Source organism: Odocoileus virginianus, chromosome 21 (genome assembly GCF_023699985.2).
Source record: "Odocoileus virginianus isolate 20LAN1187 ecotype Illinois chromosome 21, Ovbor_1.2, whole genome shotgun sequence".
NCBI lineage: Eukaryota > Metazoa > Chordata > Mammalia > Artiodactyla > Cervidae > Odocoileus > Odocoileus virginianus.
Window position 1 is genome coordinate 5,574,964 of NC_069694.1, and position 18,767 is coordinate 5,593,730.

General features: G+C 48.6%; 1 protein-coding gene across 1 annotated transcript; it reads left to right on the top strand.

Annotated features, from left to right (window-relative positions):
• Window positions 1-11,395: 11,395 nt before the first annotated feature.
• On the top strand, window positions 11,396-15,304 carry PHOX2B (paired like homeobox 2B). The gene is made up of 3 exons (XM_020888264.2): window positions 11,396-11,636; window positions 12,483-12,670; window positions 13,631-15,304. Exons 1-3 carry the CDS (start codon window positions 11,396-11,398, stop codon window positions 14,147-14,149), a joined length of 948 nt encoding a protein of 315 aa, XP_020743923.2. The 3' UTR covers window positions 14,150-15,304.
• The last annotated feature ends 3,463 nt before the right edge of the window (window positions 15,305-18,767 follow it).

Consider the following 18,767-nt stretch of genomic DNA (forward strand, 5'->3'; position numbering starts at 1 on the left):
CCCATGGCATGTGGGACCTTACTTCCTGACTAGGGATTGAATCTGTGCCCTCTGCTTTGGAAGGCAGAGTCTTAACCCCTGGACCACAGGAGGAAATCCCTATGATGGTTTCTTTATATTGTTCTCTTTCCTTCATATGTGGGGAATTTTCATAATACTGTTAAAATCCAAGCTAGAATTTTACCTGAAATTGTTGTTGAACTGTTCTGTTATTTTCAGAACCCACATTCCTTTTTTTTTTGTTAATATTTACAGGTTTGCCAGAAGAGTAGTCTTTTCACTCCTCTTTCATCCTTCATGATTCCACGGAAACCACCAACCACCCTTTGGTGATGCCCTCAGGACAGAGACCTTGCAGAATTCATTAAAGTGGGCAAGACCCCTCACAGTCACTCAAACCACACGGGGCTCTGGTCCCAGTCACTAATGTTCATGCTAATCCTTTCTGTTCTGAAGCTCATTCTCTTTGAAAGAAAAGACACAAATAAAATTGGAGTTTTATTCAATTTTCTTTATAGTTTCTCAACATTCAAATAAACCTAGGGGCTTCCCTGGTGGCTCAGAGGTAAAGAATCACCTACCAATGCAGAAGACACTGGTTCGATCGCTGATCGGGGAAGATCCCACATGCCCATGCACCACCGCTGTTGAACCTGTGCTCTCGAGCCCAGGAGCAACTCCTGAAGCCCGTGGACCCTAGAGCCTGTGCTCCACAACAAGAGATGCCACTGCAATTAAAAGTCTAAACACAGCGGCTAAGAGTAACTCCCACTGGCGGTAACCAGAGAAGAGCCCATGAAGCAATGAAGACGCAGCACAGCTATAAACAAGTAACAAACATTTAAAAAAAAAAAAAAACTCATTCCCAAGTAGTGAATTTACCCTTTAAAAAAATCATCTAGTTCTTTGTCATCATCAGATTTTTATTTTTTAAAATAAAGCTGGACTTTGGCATTTTGACTCTATTCTTACAGGTCCCTGGTTCAGTCATTCAGTCACTAACTTGTGTCCTATCCTTGCAACCCCGTGGACTGTGGCCCACCAGACTCCTCCGTCCATGGGATTCTCCAGGCAAGAATACTGGAGTGGGGTGCTATTTCCTTCTCCAGGGGATCTTCCCTACCCAGAAATCAAACCTGGGTCTTCTGCATTGCAGCCAGATTCTTTACCAACTGAGCTACAAGGGAATGACCTATCCCAACTTGCCTTCTTTTGCGCAGAAAATAGCACAGTAAGAAAAGGGTAGGCAAAACTTTTTTTTTTCCAGGGACTGCACAGTGCTGGTAAGGACTGGAAAGCAGATACTATCATATTCTGCCCTGAAAATATACACCAGTACTACCTTCCTGGAAGACACTTTTGCAATATGTGTTGAAGTCTTTCTAAATAATCTGTATTTTTTGATCCAGAAATTCCACTCTTAGTGTTTAATTCTAAGCAAGTCATGTGGATATGCCCAGAGATTTAGCTAACAGAGTGTGTTGAGCAGTCCTTTTAATATAGTTTTAATAATTAGAAGCAAACTAAACATCCAGCAGGACAGAGCTGACTAAATAATCCATGACTTCTCATGCTGTATAATACCACATAGCCAAAAAAATGTTAGAATGAAATGGGATGGTGTTCATGATACTTAATTTACAGGGAAAAGGAAATAAAAAAGCAGTCCATAGAGAATGCTTCTTACTTAAAAAAATTTATGTTTACAGATGGGAAAAAAAAAGACTGAAAAGTCATATTAAAAAGCTAAAAAATTTTTTTCTTGTTTTAAGAAATACATGCCATATCATTTTCTATAATGGATACTAGGTACTTTGGAATAAGAAAAAAAGTACTTAAGGATAAAAAGAGGGAGAGAGCACCCAGGGCCAGCTCTGGCCACTCTGCGTCCCTCTGTGGGGTGCAGTCAGCTCCGGCCTGACTGTTGCCCAAGAACCGGCATGACCCTCCCTTGAAGGGTTTTGCTGGCCCCTCCCGATGCATAGAGACGAGGGGGCAGAATCAGTGACTCCCCCGGATAAAAGGCGAGAGGCTTGCTGTGCAATAACTGCTAACCAAGGAATCCGCCCCAGAATCCAGGACCCGGCCGAGGCCAGCCCCAGGAGCCCCACCGGCCTCAGCTCGGTCTCCAGAGGGCAGGGTCTGGCCCCGCCCTGGGCTGTTCGGGGCTTTGTGGCTCACCTCGCAGCGGTTAGCACTGTTCATTCAAGAGGTCTCCCTGGGGTCTGGGTTAAAGCTGTTGGCCTCTGCCGTGTAGTCTCTCGTGTAGACTCACTGTGCTGTTTTGTCCATTATTATGTCCCAGTTCCCTCCTAGCAGCCTCCCTGCCTCTTCTTTAAAATGTCTCTTCCTCCTCCGTTTCCTCAAGTCCAGTCTCAAATGGTGCAGGTTTATGAATAAGCAACTGAGTTAGCCATGAGCTTGTGATTACAACCCTGCGCTCCTCCAGTGTAACAGCCCAGTAAACAAGGAAGGGAGAGAGAAACAACGCTGTGTGTTTTAAAAGAAAATTAATATTCTCCATTACATCTAACCGGGGAAATACTACAAACATGCATCACTTTAACCATTTTACTGTCTTCTGGCTCCTGTGGTCTAGGACACGTGGTGCCTGTCCCTGACGGCTGGATTACATTTGCTTCTAAATTCTGAATCAGCTGAAATTCACATTAAAATGTATGATGCTGCAGCATATTACTGGCAAACTCCACAAACTTCCCAAATAAAACAAAATCATATAAACAAACAGCAATAGGATCCTTGGAAAGCTCAGAAAGGAACATATTTTTTAGAAGTTTTAGGATTCTCAAGCATTTTTCTATTTATTTCAAGGCTGAGCAGTTTAAGATTCTGAATGATTCCAGAGCTCCGGCCACAGCTCTCACATGGCTTCCTGGATTGACTCAGGTAGAAGAGTGTATTGCTGATCCTAATTCTGTTTATGGCAGAGGCAGCACAGAGCTCTTGCCTACCAAGTGCTAGGCAAGCTTCCTTGCAGGAGGAGGATCCGGATACCCACGAGGAGTGATAACAGTCACAGAGGGAGATGCTGCCTAAAAGAGCTGTCCCCACTTCTAGAATGCCTACTATTCCACCATCAGGGCTTCTTTCCTCTGTGACACCTGGTTCTTGGCATCTTTATTTGAAAATACCACCAGGATTCAACTCTTTGGAAAAGACCCTGATGCCGGGAAAGATTGAGGGCAGGAGGGAAAAGGGGGCGACAGAGGATGAGATGGTTGGATGGCATCACTGACTCAGTGGACATAAGTTTGAACAAACTCCGGCAGAGAGTGAAGGACAGGGATTTCTGGCATGCTGCAGACCATGGGGTCACAGACTCAGCGACCGAACAACTGCCACCCCCGGGAGAGAAACACACAAAATCCTACGACCGTAACATAAAGGATGAGGCGTGGAGGACAGTCACTCTCCTCTCTCTCCACGCTGCACCTTCACTCCACCGGGGCCTCCACCTTCACCCCACGGCCTCCACCGCTGCTCAGAAACTCGCGAACCCTGGGTCTGCTCCATCCCCAAAAGTCTGCTTTTCAGACAGTGTCTGAACCACTTCTACCCTAAAGTGCTGATCTCTACAACACAGTAGATATTTGATAAACATGGGCTGAATCAGTGAATGAGTGAATGGTTGACAGTATCATGTGTTACAAAACCCAGAGAAGTAATGAAGAACTTTAGGCCCGAGTTACAGAAGTGAAGATCTTGCCCGCAGACATGGGAGAGAGGTTTTCTTCTGAGGTATCCTCTTGGACCCTCTAAAATCCTGGCATTGGGCAGAATGGTGTATTCTGCCTGCCCCAAGACTCCGTATCAGTAACCTCTCTTGAAGTCTTTTACCTCTGTTTGTCCTACACTGGTATTCTCTCGGCTTAGGAAGTCATCATTTCTTGCCTTGAGAGGAGACGCAGCCTCCTAATTTGTCTCTAGGCTTCCCTGTTCCCTCATTCCTTCCCTCTCAAATCATTCTTCACTGCATCCCTAGTCCTGCAGGACCTGATTCCAGCCTTTCTTTCCTCCTTTCTCTCATCATACCTTTCTTTGGGTGCACCTCCCTCCGTCTCTCCTCTCTTAACAGAAAACTGAACTGAACTATTTCTAGATTCCCAAGCGCACCATGCTCTCTCTGACCTTGAAGTCTGACCAGCACTGATTCCTTTGCCTGCAACTTCCTCCTTTTTCACGTTACTGTCACCTTCTCCACTTCCTCCTGGTCACCCTTTAGTACCCAGCACAGAGGAATCACCTCTTGTAGAATCCTTCTCTGATGCTTTGAGACGCTACATGTTCACCACCAGTCTTCTGGGACCTCTCCTCCATGCATCCTCACCAGAACTCAGGCTGATCAAGCAGCCACCATCTGAAGCTCTGTCAGCTTCTATTAAACAGGGAAAAGGGGAGAAGGTAGAGATTTGGACGCCAACCTTTAAGGCTCAGCCAGAAGTCACACTTTACACTTTCACTCAAACGTTTATAGAATGGCTGTATCTAATTTCTAGGGGGCAGGGAACTGAAGTCTTACTATGTGCCTGCAGATGCGGAGAACTGGAAATATTTGTTAAACAGCCTTAGCAATGAAGATATTCAAAGAAGATAAAGCTAGGAAAATACTCAGTGGATATGGTGATCTTAATAAGAAATATTCAAACTGTGTGAAGGTGGTGGAAGCCAAATTAGAGGAAGCGATGGAGTGATTGAGAAGTAATGGAATAAAGACAGCAAGAAGAGATAACTTCCTTCAAGATCTCTGGCGGAGAAGAAAGTGAAGTGGTGGCGGCAGGAAGCATAGGCAAGAAAGAAAATAGTGTTCATTGATTGGTTATTAGTACGAATGTAGTTTGAGCATGTTTAGATGACAATGACATATATCCAGATGAGCATGAGAGTTTGAAGATCCAAGACAGGAAGAACTGGGTAAGGTCCTGAGCCAGCGGAAGAGATAGGGCTCCAAAGCACTGTGGAGGGATTGGCTTTGGATGGGAATGGGATGTCCTCTTGCATGCAGCAGAGACAAGAGGCGCAAGTGTACACAGAGGTCGACCGGCTTATAGGCAGAGAAGCAGAAAGTTGAGGCAATCTTGTCCATTGGTTTCTGTTATCACTGTGGAATCAATTTATATAGCGCTATTGAAGTCGGTTCCATTTGGAGAAATTTAGGAGATCGTTATTGGGGAGGGGATGCCCCTTTGTATCACTTGTGGTTTACAGGTACAATGATCAGGAGGGTGTGGAGAACGCTTTTTCTAAACCAGCCTCCCCTTCTGATTGAGTCCGATTTCAAGCATGTATGTTTTAACTGCCAAATACAATCCTTTAAGCCCAGTAAAAAGTGGCTCATTCTTAGTTGTTGGCAGTAGTTTTAACATAGCTATGAAATGAAAGTCTGTTTCTGTCCAAACTCATCACAAATATTCGGGACTGTTATCAACCCAAGAGGTTTCATCCTTACCTTCTTCCTGTCTTCAACATGAAAATAATTTCTCAACCTATACTATACTCAAACAGGTCAAGGCATTCTCAGCTGAGAAGGACAATCTACCTGACTCTTTTTCTTTGGAGCATAACAAGGTGTCTTTAAGGTCTAAGGACATTGCTCCCTTAGGATGTTGCTACTGCAGTTATTCTGACAGCTGCTGGTCCTAAAACTCATGATCCTCTCGGTGAGGGCTCCTCTGCACCCTGCAAGCCTGGTGAGGGCTCATGATTATTTTTTTCCTCCTTTTCAAATAGGTTTTTTTCTTTCTTTTTTTGCTTCAGAGAGGCCTCTCTGCCTAATTTAATTTTGCTTCTCCTTTCTTTGTTGCAAGCAGATGTCACTTTTACATCTGTGACTCTGATCAAATACCCCATGTCTCCTCCACCACCAGTCCAGCAGATGTTACCACTATTAGCTAAACTCCAGGAAAAAAAAAAAAAAAGGTAACAGGCAGCCCCTTCTGCTAATCATAGGATGGGAGGAGGTGGAGGAGAGGAGAAGAGCTGGGCTCTTCCATGATGATGTCCTTAAAAGGATGGGTGCTGGGGATCTGTACCTCATCATCTGTATAGGGGACAGCACTGACACATGGAGTGTCTCCAAAGTCAATTCAAATATAGAAACACCATCTATGGATTAGCTATAAAGCTCTAGCCCAAACCCACAGTATTTACATCCAAGAGTAAAGCACCACCTTAATCAGGCGCAATTCGTGTGCACAATGTAAAACAAAACACAGAATTAACTTAAATACATACATGCCTTCTGGTGAATTCCTAAAAGATGGAAGGTTTCTACCTTGTTGCTTTATTTTCTCCTATTTGATATACTAGAGTATGCTCTGTGATTTGTCCACTCTCTTCCACATACATTATAGATATACAATAGAAAAGACATTGTCCATGCACCACCTAAATCCCAAAGTCAAGAATTTAATATGAAGTTCAAGGAAACTGTATCACCATCATCATCATCATCATCATCATCATCATCATCATCACAATGCTGGTGGGTGACGTTCATTGGATCCTTTCCAGGTGCCAAGCATCATGTTAACTGCTTTGCACACAGTATGGTTAATCAGTTAATAATTGTCTTACAGTGCTAGGAGGTTAGTTACCAGAAATACAAAGAGTTTCTGTTATGACACATGTATATTATGGCTGCTAGGCACACGGAAAATGTGGTAAAAATTCTAAAATGCTAGCAGAATATCAGTGGATCTTCATGCTTGGGGATGTGGCTGGTTTCTTATTATATTCTGGGGAAGTAAATCCTGTCTAGGTGCAGGTGAGTGGGAAAGACTGCTGCCTGCAGAACTCTTGTTGGAGAAATCCGAAGACAAACTGGTCCTTTTATTCTCTGATTGAGAGAAGGGCTGGTTCTGAGCTGAGCCTCTGGCGGCCTCCTTGTGCTGGAATCATCTGGATGCAGCATCAGATAAAGCAATCAAAAAGAAAATTCCTCTGAAACTCTCACTGCTATTTAATATTTTATTCATTCCCATGTTATTGTGCCTCGCCTGTGGTAAAACAGCCTCCAAACAGCCTCCCAGGAGTGAAGTGTTAGGAGGCTGACAAGCGTTTTCCCATGAATTGCTACTACAACACAATGGCATTTTGTTTGCTGTTTTGTTTCCTTGTCTTGGAACATTCTTTCTGACTTTCAAGGAAAAAAAAGAAACCCTCCTATGAATGGCAAAGAAAAGGAAAGAAAAGTTTCTTTTAAACTTTCAACCTTTCTTCGTTCGGTACTGGGTAGCATGTAAACATTTTTTTCTCATGGTATATATGCTAGTAGTTTCTTCCCTTTTTTGTGCTTTAAATAGCCTTTCTCCCCCTTTTTACCACATAGCATTGCCTTTCCATTATTGATTCAGAAAATCAGCAGGGGGAGAAAAAATCAACCGTGTACACATATTAAGAAAGAGAAGTCAGAGGAAGATGGATCAAACCATCCATCTATCCATGTGGCCATTTATCTATCAATCTATCTCGCTACCCACCGCCTCTATTGAAATAAATAGCGGGCACTGTACACATCGCTGGTTGGCTGAAGTTGTGATCTGGACAAAAGGTCTGTTTGGGAAAAGGATGCTGAAGCTCTAATTCTATTTGTGCCGGTTGAAAATCAGGAGGGGTTTTTCTACACTTCACTTTTATTAGATTATTTCTTATAGATGGTTTCTTTTTTCCTCCCAGACGCGTGGTGGAGGCTGCTGAAGCAGTTGGTCTATAGTTGGAATAATTAAATTAACCATTTGGTACAACTTTTAGGGGAGAGCTCGCGTGTAGAAAGCACAACTCGAACAAAACAGGGCGCTGGGGCTGGGGCTCCGTCCTGGCCCAGCCCCGAATGCCTTTCATCTTCGGAGCAGAAGCAGGGCCCCCGGGCCACAAAAGACCCGCAGAGGGGACGGTGGGCCAGGGGTGGTGGGGGCGGGGTGACGAGCGGGCCGGTGACACTGAACAAAATAAACCTACAAGGCCTACAAAGGGGAAGATGAAGTCAGCGCGCCTGTTCATCGGACCGCGCGGGGCTGGCGCAGAAAGGTCTCCGGGTGTACAGAGGGGGCGCGCCGCTTCCCCACCCGGCGAGGCGGGCGCCAGGGGGCGCCCGGAGAGAGGCCGCGGCTGGGCCCCGCACCTGGGAGAGGGCTGGCGCGGTGGGTCGGAGGAGGCGGGGAGTCGAGGCCGGTGGGAGCCCGGAGCCCGGGGCGGGGAGTGACCGGACCCGGCGCGGGCCGCGGGGCCGCGGGGCCGCGGGGAGCGCGAGCCCGCGCCCTGCCTGGCCGCGGCTGGGCCTGACCCTCCGCGGCTCCCTCGCGCGCGCCCCCCGCGGCCTCGCGCTTCCCTCGCCCTCGCTCCTCGGCGGGGTCCTCCCCTCCCGCTCCTCGGCTTCCTGCCGGGTCGCCCTCCGACTCCTCATCACCCAGCTCTCCCGAGCTGCACACCGCTCTTCCCACGCCAACATCCCCGGCGCCCAGGATCTGCCTCCAGGCGCCGACTAGATCCCAGAGTTCTACGTCTTCGCGGAAAAGTCATTCGCCAAAGCTGCCGAAAAACCCCGCTCCTCCCACCTCCCCGCACCCTCCCAGGTTCGCGGCTTGCCTCGGCCCCCAGTGGGGCCTGGGGCTGTCTGCAAATTAGGACCCAGGAATTGCCGGGCTTGCGGGTCAGGCGTAGGGCCGGGCCCGGGCGCGGAGCGGGGGCGTGGGGCTCGGCTGGAGCTCCCGGCTCCGAGCGCGCGCGCACTAGACCCCGCGGAGACACAACCCTAGTGCACCCAGGCGCGGGTGCTAAGACGGGTGTGAGCCTGGTTATTGCCAAACGTGGGCTTTGGAGCCAAAACGTATCTGCTCACGGACGCTTCATGCCACTCTCTTATCCAAACAAGTGGTTAAAACCCCACACAAGCGGGCTAGCTGGGTGCCAGGCAGGTCTGCGCTCCCCGCATCCGCATCCCCGGAGCGTGGGCCTGGGGGCGGCGGTGTGGCGTTGGGAGCGCCAGGAGGGGCCCCTGAGAAGTCCAAGGGACTCGAGAAACTTAGACAATTGCAGCCTTGTGTTTGATAACCTATCCCCCACCTCGGAGAGGGGGGCAGTAAGTCAGGGTGGGGTAGATCTGTGTGTAGGGTCCATAGTGGGGTGGGCACAGCCACCTCCCGGTCCAAATGTAGATTCATATTCATGAGAGAGGGATAAATAAAGACAAATCCCCACTGTAATAACACTTGGATTCGCATCCGTCTTTGCTGGCCTTTAGGTTTAGGAGACTGGAGACAGATGTTTGCATCTCTTTTCTCCTCTTGTCTGGTGACCATAAAGGAAAACCATTTAGAGCATTGCAATTTGTTTCCCGCCGCAGTAAAACCTTGTACACATTTATTTTCATTTCACCTCCGTGCACAAAAAAGTGCACAGTGGTCACCAAGGACCCTTCTTTATCAAATACGCATTGTACAACATACAACTGCAATAAAACTATCAGCCCTCCCCATAAAACTATCACCAGGCTACTCGGCGGGGCCCGCTGCCTGCACTCTCGAGAGACTTCAGTGATTCCTCACGTCCAGAGGATGCGCCATCACCTGAAACCAGCCGGAAACTCACCCAGCGGAGAAGCACGAGGCTGGGGGACCGCTGTCCCCGTTTAATCCATTACGGCGTCCGCTGCAGTTTAGTGCGCAATAAAACACAGTGGCAGTGGAGAGCGGGCGCCCATCCACTCCCCGGCACTAGCATCGAATTAAACCACTTAGTTTGGCAAACACTGAACGCCTAAATGCCCCTATAAAGACTTTATGAGTTTGTTACTTTAATTACTGACTTGTTACAGAGCACATAAAGGGGGTAATGAATGCAATAAAACTAATTATCTACACATTTAATTCATATAAAATATCCAGGGTTTGTTTACACCACATGGCGATTCAACTAAGCATTCCTCCTCTTGTCCACCGAGAGGAAGGATTTAATGAAATAGTTTCCCTTATTCTGCTAGAGCCTAACGAACCAAATGAAAATTACCCTCCACTTAAATCATGGGGCCACCGAAGTCCACAAATCATGGCTCGTTTCTTTGTCTGTGCCTCGCTGCCAGCACCCAAGAGCCTGGGGAGCTGGACAAGAAAAGTCCCCGACCTGGAGCCTGGGCATTTAAAGAGCAAGGATTTCGTTCACCGCAATCGGCAAACCTAAAGGCCAAGCAGAGAGCAATTTTTTGGAAGCTTCCGGTCTCTAGGGAATTACGGGCACCTGATAAAGTGGAGGTGGGGGAAAAAAAGAGGCAGAAGGAGAGGACCCAAGAGGGATGGAAGAGGAGGCACATTTGGGGACACTTCATGCCCACTTGCCAGTTACACAGCGTAATGAAAACCAACAATGACACAGACCAACAAAATGCAAACCTCACGATACTGCAGAAAAACCCAGAAGTGAGCGCAAGGAAGCCATCAGCTGAGAATCCAGAAGTATCGCATTCAAGAGCTCTACTCAGATGTTCCTTTGTTTTTTAAGTGGCTGTGTAAGCAGAGTCTCTAGAAAAGCACATTAAGCCGCGACAAGAAATGCAATTTGTGATGCTTTTTTTTTGTTTACCCCCTCTACCAGGTGTATTTTAAAGAAATCCGCTTAGCGTTCACAGAAACCCCCTTGGCCCACTTACTCTATGTTACAGGGCGCCTGAGTCTTGCCAATGTCCCAGTCCTTTATAACATTTCATGCACTTCAGGGGGTAGACTTGTTGTTAAATTGAGCGTGTAACGCTCTTACAAAACAGGTTTTCTATGACATCAAGGTTTCTTCTCCCTAACTGAGAAAGAGACAGAGAGAGGGAGAAGGAAGAAGGCGGAAAACACACACACTATCTCAATTTATGCCTAAGGTATATGATCAGTTAAAAAGGCTTAAAAGCTCGGGGAAATTGGATCAGGGAGAATCGTCACCCAACTTTCATTATTTCCAAGTAGTGTGATTGAATTAAAGGGCAGGGAGCTGGTTAGAAGGGAGGATCAGGGGCTCAGTGCGTAATGGTGTGGTATTAAATTCTAATTAGAGATGCAGGAATCAATGATAGGGAGGTTGGACAGCTCAGTTCCCCAGTGCCAGCCCAATAGACGGATGAGTTATTGTCATGTAAAAAGCGCCAGCAATAAGACCAACCGCTTTGCTATTGTCCAAGTGGAAAGAGCCAAGTTTATTATGAGGACTATATGCTCTAGAGACCTCAGACAAGGCATCTCATAGGAGGCTTTTTCATAAAACTAGGCTCTGCTGGTAGTAAGGAGGCCAGTTTGGAGGCAGGCGTTGAGCTGTGCACATCTCCCCACTCCAGCCACCTTCTCCATACCCATCTTTTATTTCATTTTTCCACTTGGCTGAGCCATCCAGAGCCTTTTCAATGTATAAAATGGAATATTCTTACCTCAATTCCTCTGCCTACGAGTCTTGTATGGCCGGGATGGACACCTCGAGCCTGGCTTCAGCCTATGCTGACTTCAGTTCCTGCAGCCAGGCCAGTGGCTTCCAGTATAACCCGATAAGGACCACCTTTGGGGCCACGTCCGGCTGCCCGTCCCTCACGCCGGGATCCTGCAGCCTGAGCACCCTCAGGGATCACCAGAGCAGCCCGTACGCCGCAGGTAAGGACCGCTTTCTCCGCCGGCCGAGCCGCCTTTCCGCGCGCGTATATAGGAAGCCTTGATTGCATTTGAAAATGGAAATGTGTTTAGTATTTACCAAACGAAATTTGCTTACACAAATGAAAGAATTTATCACGTTAGAAGCGATTGCAGGGAGGGGTAATTCACTTACAGGGTTACACTATCCTAGTCACACCCGAACCGCCAACAAAATTATCTTAAGCTGCCAAAATGATAGGCATAATTTATTTACTTTGCGATGAGACGTAAAGCTTAGAAAATAATTAAATAACAAAGAGTAAAGCTCATTACTGGCAGTGTCTCTCTCTCTCTTTTTTAAAGAAACGACAGCGGCTCACACCTCTTTGCTGGTCATTTTTCTGATGATTTCTTTAATTCATCATCATTATTATTATTCTTTTGCAGCGCTTTCCCCCAACTTTGGGGCCGGGTCAACTTTTGAGAATTAAAAAGTTTCCACAGTGGGAGTGTTTGGTAGCTTCGTTCCTGGCTTCCTGGTGTTCCGATGGAGGTTTTCGGAACTTTTTGCTTTTCCTCTTCACAGTACTTCCCCGTCCCCGGTCCTCAGCCGTCTCCAACGCTCGGCAACCCGCCCAAAGGCCGCTCGTGCGCGGAGGGACCCCAGCTAATGCCGGCGTGTGTGCCCGTTTCGGTGTATAACTAATGTGTTCGGGTTATCTCGCCAGCCTCTCTCGGCCACGCTCCCGCGCCGGTGTCGGCGGTGGCTCCAGCGCCACCTGCGCTTGGAGCCCCCACATTCCGGCTCCCGGGTCGGCGCACTCCAGACCCTTCTGCTCACGCCCTGTCCCCTCTGGTGTCCTCCAGTTCCGTACAAACTCTTCACGGACCACGGCGGCCTCAACGAGAAGCGCAAGCAACGGCGCATCCGCACCACGTTCACCAGCGCGCAGCTCAAAGAGCTGGAGAGGGTCTTCGCAGAGACGCACTACCCCGACATCTACACCCGCGAGGAGCTGGCGCTGAAGATCGACCTCACCGAGGCGCGAGTGCAGGTACGCGCCCCGGAACCCGCCCGGCTCTGCGGCACCGCGCCGGGCAGGGGTGCAGTGCGGCCGATCCTGCTGAAGGCTTGCGTTCCCGGGCCGCCTCCCAGAGGCCACGTTCGGAGGGGCTGTGTGCGCGAGGAAGGGCCAGGGAGCGCGTTCTTGGCTCTAAATTCACGGCCTCAACGTGTTTCCCACCCCAACTAGGGCTGTGCTGCATTCAGGGAACATGGGAGAGGCATTTCTGGGGCTAGGAAGCGCCCTGGGGGAGGAATGCGGACTGTGCTCCGGATCATAAGTATTCTGCCCCCCGCCCCCCAAACACCTCCGAACTCCAGAGCTTTTAATGGCGAGCTAATGGCGTATAGGTATGGATGCATTTTCCCGTGAACTGTGACTTGCAGCAGATCCGCACAGGGGCTGGGATTCTATGGCGGTCAAGATCGGCGCCTTACTCTAACCTTTCAGAGACACAGGTGCACCCGAGAGCTGGCCGTGGCGCCTCTCCTGGCAAACCAGCCCCCAACGTTAGCACCTCCAGGCTCAAAGGCCAGGATGGGCAGCAGGCGCCAAACCCAGAGACCCCCTCACCTGTCTACCAGTCAGAGTTTAACTTGAGACCCGAGGCCTAGAGGTGATGCCTAATTTGGGATGGCTCAGAAAGTAGACTCAGCAAGGGTACTTTGCCAAAATAAGGTGCCGTCAAAATAAGGGCTTCTATTTTAGGGCCTTTCGGGGGCGTGCAGCCTCTTCCCTCCTACAGGCTATTTCCAGGACGTGCCCAGGTAGTCCTAAGAAAGTTTCTCAAAAGATGCACCAGTGGACGGACAGCTTCAGTGGGCTGGCTGCGCGCGGGAGTACCCACGGCGCGTGCAGTTTAAAACAATCTGGAAGGGAACGCGGGCCGCCCTAACTGCTTCTCTTTTCTTCCTTTTCTCCCTGTTTCGCCGTCTTCTCTTCTCGGGCCAGGTGTGGTTCCAGAACCGCCGCGCCAAGTTCCGCAAGCAAGAGCGCGCGGCAGCGGCCGCAGCGGCGGCGGCCAAGAACGGCTCTTCGGGAAAGAAGTCTGACTCCTCCCGGGACGACGAGAGCAAAGAGGCCAAGAGCACCGATCCGGACAGCACTGGGGGCCCGGGCCCCAACCCCAACCCCACTCCCAGCTGCGGGGCGAGTGGCGGCGGCGGCGGCGGCGGGCCCAGCCCCGCCGGAGCCCCGGGGGCGGCGGGACCGGGGGGTCCCGGAGGCGAGCCGGGCAAGAGCGGGGCGGCGGCGGCGGCGGCGGCAGCGGCGGCGGCGGCAGCGGCGGCGGCGGCGGCAGCGGCCGGAGGCCTGGCTGCGGCCGGGGGCCCTGGACAAGGCTGGGCTCCGGGCCCCGGCCCCATCACCTCCATCCCGGATTCGCTCGGGGGTCCCTTCGCCAGCGTCCTATCTTCGCTCCAAAGACCCAACGGTGCCAAAGCCGCCTTAGTGAAGAGCAGTATGTTCTGATCTGGGATCTGCAGCGGCGGCGGCGGCGGGCGAGCCGGGTCCCCGCGGGCGAGTGGGTGAGCTGGGTAGGCCCAAGGCTATTGTCGCTGCTGCCGTGGCTTTTCCCTTGAGAGCCTAAAGTAATCGCGATAAGATTAAAGAGAAAACGGCGTCGCCCCCATTTCAAGCCCACTCCTCCTCCCTTTCTTCACCCCCAAACAAAACGAAACACCTCCCTGGCTTCGCACCTGCCTCGGGAACGCGCGCACGGGCCAGGCGGCCCCGCTTGCTGCCCGGGCGGTGTGAGCGACGCGGCCTGGACTCGGGGAGGGGGTGGAATCTCAGGGGGCTATGTCTGCGTGTCGGTGTGTGTCTGTCTCGGGGAGTGTGTGTCTGTGGCCCGAGCGGGACAGGGAGAAAGACGGCTGGGAGGCCACAACCAACTCAGTGACTTGCTTAGGGAAAGAGAAAAGCGAACAGAATTCCCCCCAATTAAAAAGAGAACGAAATAGGGAGGCAGTGACAGTTAAAACAAAAACAGAAAACCGACAGGCTTTAAAATCCAAGGGAAGGAAAAAATACAAGGGGGAAGAGGGAAGCGGCCGCTGGCCCCATCTGAGGGCTCTGTCTCCTGAATTCCTAAATTCATCCGCACCCTCTGAACGCCACCCTGGAGGCTCCCCTTCACGGAGAGTAGGAAGGCCTTCCAGTCGACCCGTTGCCCCTCTTGTCCTTGGGTTTGGGCCGCTGCGGCGACGCCTCGTGCAGACTGTCCCCGCGGCCAAGGTGGCTGCCTCGCGCCCGCTTGCCTGCCCCAACCTCGTCGAACACCATCGCGCCAACTGCGCATCCGAACCCCTCACCGTCCCAGCTCTCCTCCTGAATCTCTGCAGCCACTCGGCCCTGAAAGATGCCCTGTCCATGAAATGCCTTTTCACCCGCGAACTCTGCAAACTTCGTCGCGTATCTCTCAACTCTTCCCTTTTTTTCTCTCCTGACACCCCCGCCGGCATTTTCTTCCACCAGCTTTTACCGAACTTTTTGGCACTGCTTTGGATGGGAGTCAATTGCAGTTCACGCAGCTGGCTGCAGAGAAATCTACCCAGCAAGGAAAAGAGGCGCACACAAGTCTGCAGAAGTGTCTCTGCATTTCTGTTTGATCCGAAATGGACTCACATCCTGTATGGTGGATGGACTGTATATTGATGATTCCATTCTTCGCGCAGTTTAGACATCTCTGTTGGGATTTTTTGTTTATTTGTTTATTTGTTTTTATTTTAAAAGGCACAAACTATATAGATATTAGTTGAATGTTGAGGCTTTAACTTTTTTGGTGTCTTTCTACAACTGTGTTCTGTGACTCAATTGTATCGTGTTAATATCAGTACAGCCCGTCTCCTACGTGACCGTATAATGTTTTTCTCTTCTTGTAGTCTCTATGGTGTGTCTTTATCTAATAATAAGGTTCTCACGGGTTCAATTCCTTTGTGTTTAGAGAGACCACGGTTCAGCCAATGGTATATATTTTTGTTATCAGGTGCATGTCTGTCTGATTTCTTTTTTCTTCTTGTTGGACTATGTTTGTGAACATAAGCGTCATAAGTTATGTTTCAGATTTTCAAATTTATTTATATGTGTTATAATGAATGCTTCTATTTAAAAGGGAAATATTTCTACATGTGCATATAGTTTTCCAAGAGTGTACCATTAACTTGATTGTTGATAATAAAAACAAAAAGCAAGTCTAGCAATTGAACTATTCTGACTTTTCCTTGATTCATTTTTGCTTGTTTTTAATTAATTAAAATTATATTATGATTATAATGATAAGGGAGAGCAGATGAAATTGTAGAAAATATCTAGAAGCCTCTGCAGCTCTGGAAACCAAGGTAGATTGGAGAATCTAAATTCATGTGGCTAAATTCAGCCAATATAAAATTTAGTGCTTGAGATAGTAGTCAGGATTCTCCTGGTCCATTTTTTTTTCTTTCCCAGCCACAGAGCACAACAGAACAGGAGGCCATTGATAGAAGTATTCAGGTCAGTACCTAGACTGATATTCTGCGGATCTGGTAGCAGCGAAGGCAAGGTTAAGCAGGATTCTGATCCTCAACTTTGAGAAGGACTTGAAAGCGCTCCGTGCAGGCGCCTTCAGGACCAGTGGCATCTGGGGAGGGCCAAATGGTCCCCAGGTGGCCCAGCAACCTTAAGCCCTGAAAACGAAGCCACTGGCGACCAGGAATACCGGAGGGTCTTTGTGTGAGCGGGGAGAGCAGCTCTGCAATGCTAGTGTCTTTGGAGAATCCACAACTGGAGTTAGCAAGCACTTGCCTGGTACCGGGTTGTGTTTTCTATGCATTCTCTCACCTACCTCTCAAAATAACATCAGGAAGCAGGTGTAATTCCTATCCTTAGTTTCTTTTAGATAGGTGACCAAGCTGAGGTGACAGAAAGGTTAACTTGCTCACATGGTCCTAGTATATGAGTGCTGGGGCCAGTCTTTGAACCCAGGAAATCTGATTCCAGAGCCTGCCCATTAAACTCTACCAGTGCTTCCCAAAGCGTGGTCCCTGGACCAGCAGACTCAGCATCACCTGGGAACTTATCAGATACACAAGTTCTTAGACCCCATCTGAGACCTACAGAATCAGAAACTCTGGAAGTGAGACCCAGCCATCTGTATTTTACAAGCCCTATAGAGAATGTGAGAACAACTGAACTACAGTATAATAAATCCAAATGGGAAGTTTCTAGAATCAGAACTACATTGGAAACAGGCTTGTTTGTGTGTGGACACTTCAATGACTCCCTTTTGGAAGGATATAATCATCATCACAGATTTCAGATAGAATCTTGTCTCCTCTTTGGACTGTTTGTCTGGGCCGCCTTCTTCAAGTAGATGCCTGTGTGGATTTCCGGCAATTACCTTCCTGGCTGGACTTTATCAATACATGAGTCAGCTCCCCCTATTTGATGGGAGGCCACAGTCTGCTTTCTCGAGTCTGAGGATTAGCAGCTGATCTGGTTTGAATTTATCAAGGCCTCTCACCTCAAGCATCTAAATATGGATTGCATCAGATCAGGCAGGTTTCACTTAAAAATTTGAAACCTTTGGGTCTTACTGCACTTCTAACAGTTTTTCTAAAAGACTTTTAAATAGTCTTTTTTAAAAAAATCTGAATCTTACTGACCTTCAGTAAATTCTCCTAGACAACATTACATAAACAGTGGCATTAATTTTGATGGTCTAAAATGCCAGCAATTGCCAGACCCCTTAAATCCCAGTCTTTGATTGTAAATACAACTTAGAAGTTCTGGGAGAGGCAAAAAGAAGGGCTGAAATATACTGACAAAAAACGTATTCCAGACCCAGGTAACTCAGTCCTGGGCTTGGCCAGAGGAAAATTAGCCTTCCTCTGGCATTGAAGGACAGCAGGTGAGCCTCTGGGCAGATCAGTGGGACAGGCATTCTGCAGAAGGCAAGACCGGGAGGGAGAGAGAAAACAAGCAGCAGAGAGAAGGAAGAAGAGAGATGGGGAAAGAAGAGAAATAACAAATTACCAAATAAGAGATTTTGGAAACCCCAGAGAGGGTTCTAGAAATCCTTTCAGCTTTGAATAAACTTCATAAGCTTCCCCAAATTCCCTTCTTCTGGTCTTGACCTGCTTTGAGCACTTTATCAAAGTGCTCAAGGACCAGGGAAACTTTGGAAAATGGCGAGGAAAACATGCTTCCATCTCTCCACTTCTACTCCGCATCAGTTTCCCAGAAGACTGTATTTTAAGGGTTCAGAGGCAGCCAGCTTTTAGTATCTCAGATATCAGTTTCTTTTTTACTTCGGGTCGCCTCTGCCTCTGGTCAAAGAAGCCAACTGTTGGGAGGCAGGCTTGTGATCGAATGCAGAATGATGCTCCCGTAACACGAAGGATCCAGGGGCAGGACACTGTGTCACTTCCTTGGAGCCCTGCAGTGTGAACAAGCTCACTTTCACTTTTCCTCTCCTAAGGAATTTGCATTTTGGCTCATCAAGGCATCTTTTTTCCTGGCAACTCCGGGAGCACATGTGACTTCACAAAACCTGCGTGAACAACTGCCAGACGGTCAGCTCTATGCCAAGTCTCCTTCACCATGGCCAAGTACAGGCAACCAGAGAGGGGTTTCGGAGGGGAGCCAATGACCCAGCAAAAAGTAGCTGTGCGTTATCCAGATGCTTCTCTGTGGCCACCTCTTGTCCTTAGGAAGATGGCCTCTGGGTAGATAGAGATGGCTCTCAATTCAGGAATTGAGGAACTCTTATCTTGGAGAGCAAATAATTGATCCCTCTGAGTCTGATTCATCAATCAGAAGTGTGAATAATAGTACAGATTTGTGAATTTGTTGGGGGATTAAATAAGATGTCCAATAAGTATCTGGCACAGCAGTTTTCAGTATATGTTAGACATTATTTTTAATATTATTTTATTACGTAACTCCTAGATTCTGTCTTGATCTCCCTAGCTCTGGCCTTAGAAGACTAAAAAGCATTCTCCGCTGTCTCTTAAGTCAGTGGCCCAGAATGTGGGAGAATGTGCAAAGATTGGAATTGGAGAACTTTGCTGAGGGTGACAGTTAACAGCCTAGAATCAGCCAAAGGCTGACA

Coding starts and splice junctions, on each gene's coding strand:
- PHOX2B (XM_020888264.2), top strand. CDS start 11,396: ATGTATAAAATGGAATATTCTTACCTCAATTCCTCTGCCTACGAGTCT. Junction 11,637..12,482: donor GAGCAGCCCGTACGCCGCAG/GTAAGGACCGCT, acceptor GGTGTCCTCCAG/TTCCGTACAAACTCTTCACG. Junction 12,671..13,630: donor TCACCGAGGCGCGAGTGCAG/GTACGCGCCCCG, acceptor TTCTCGGGCCAG/GTGTGGTTCCAGAACCGCCG.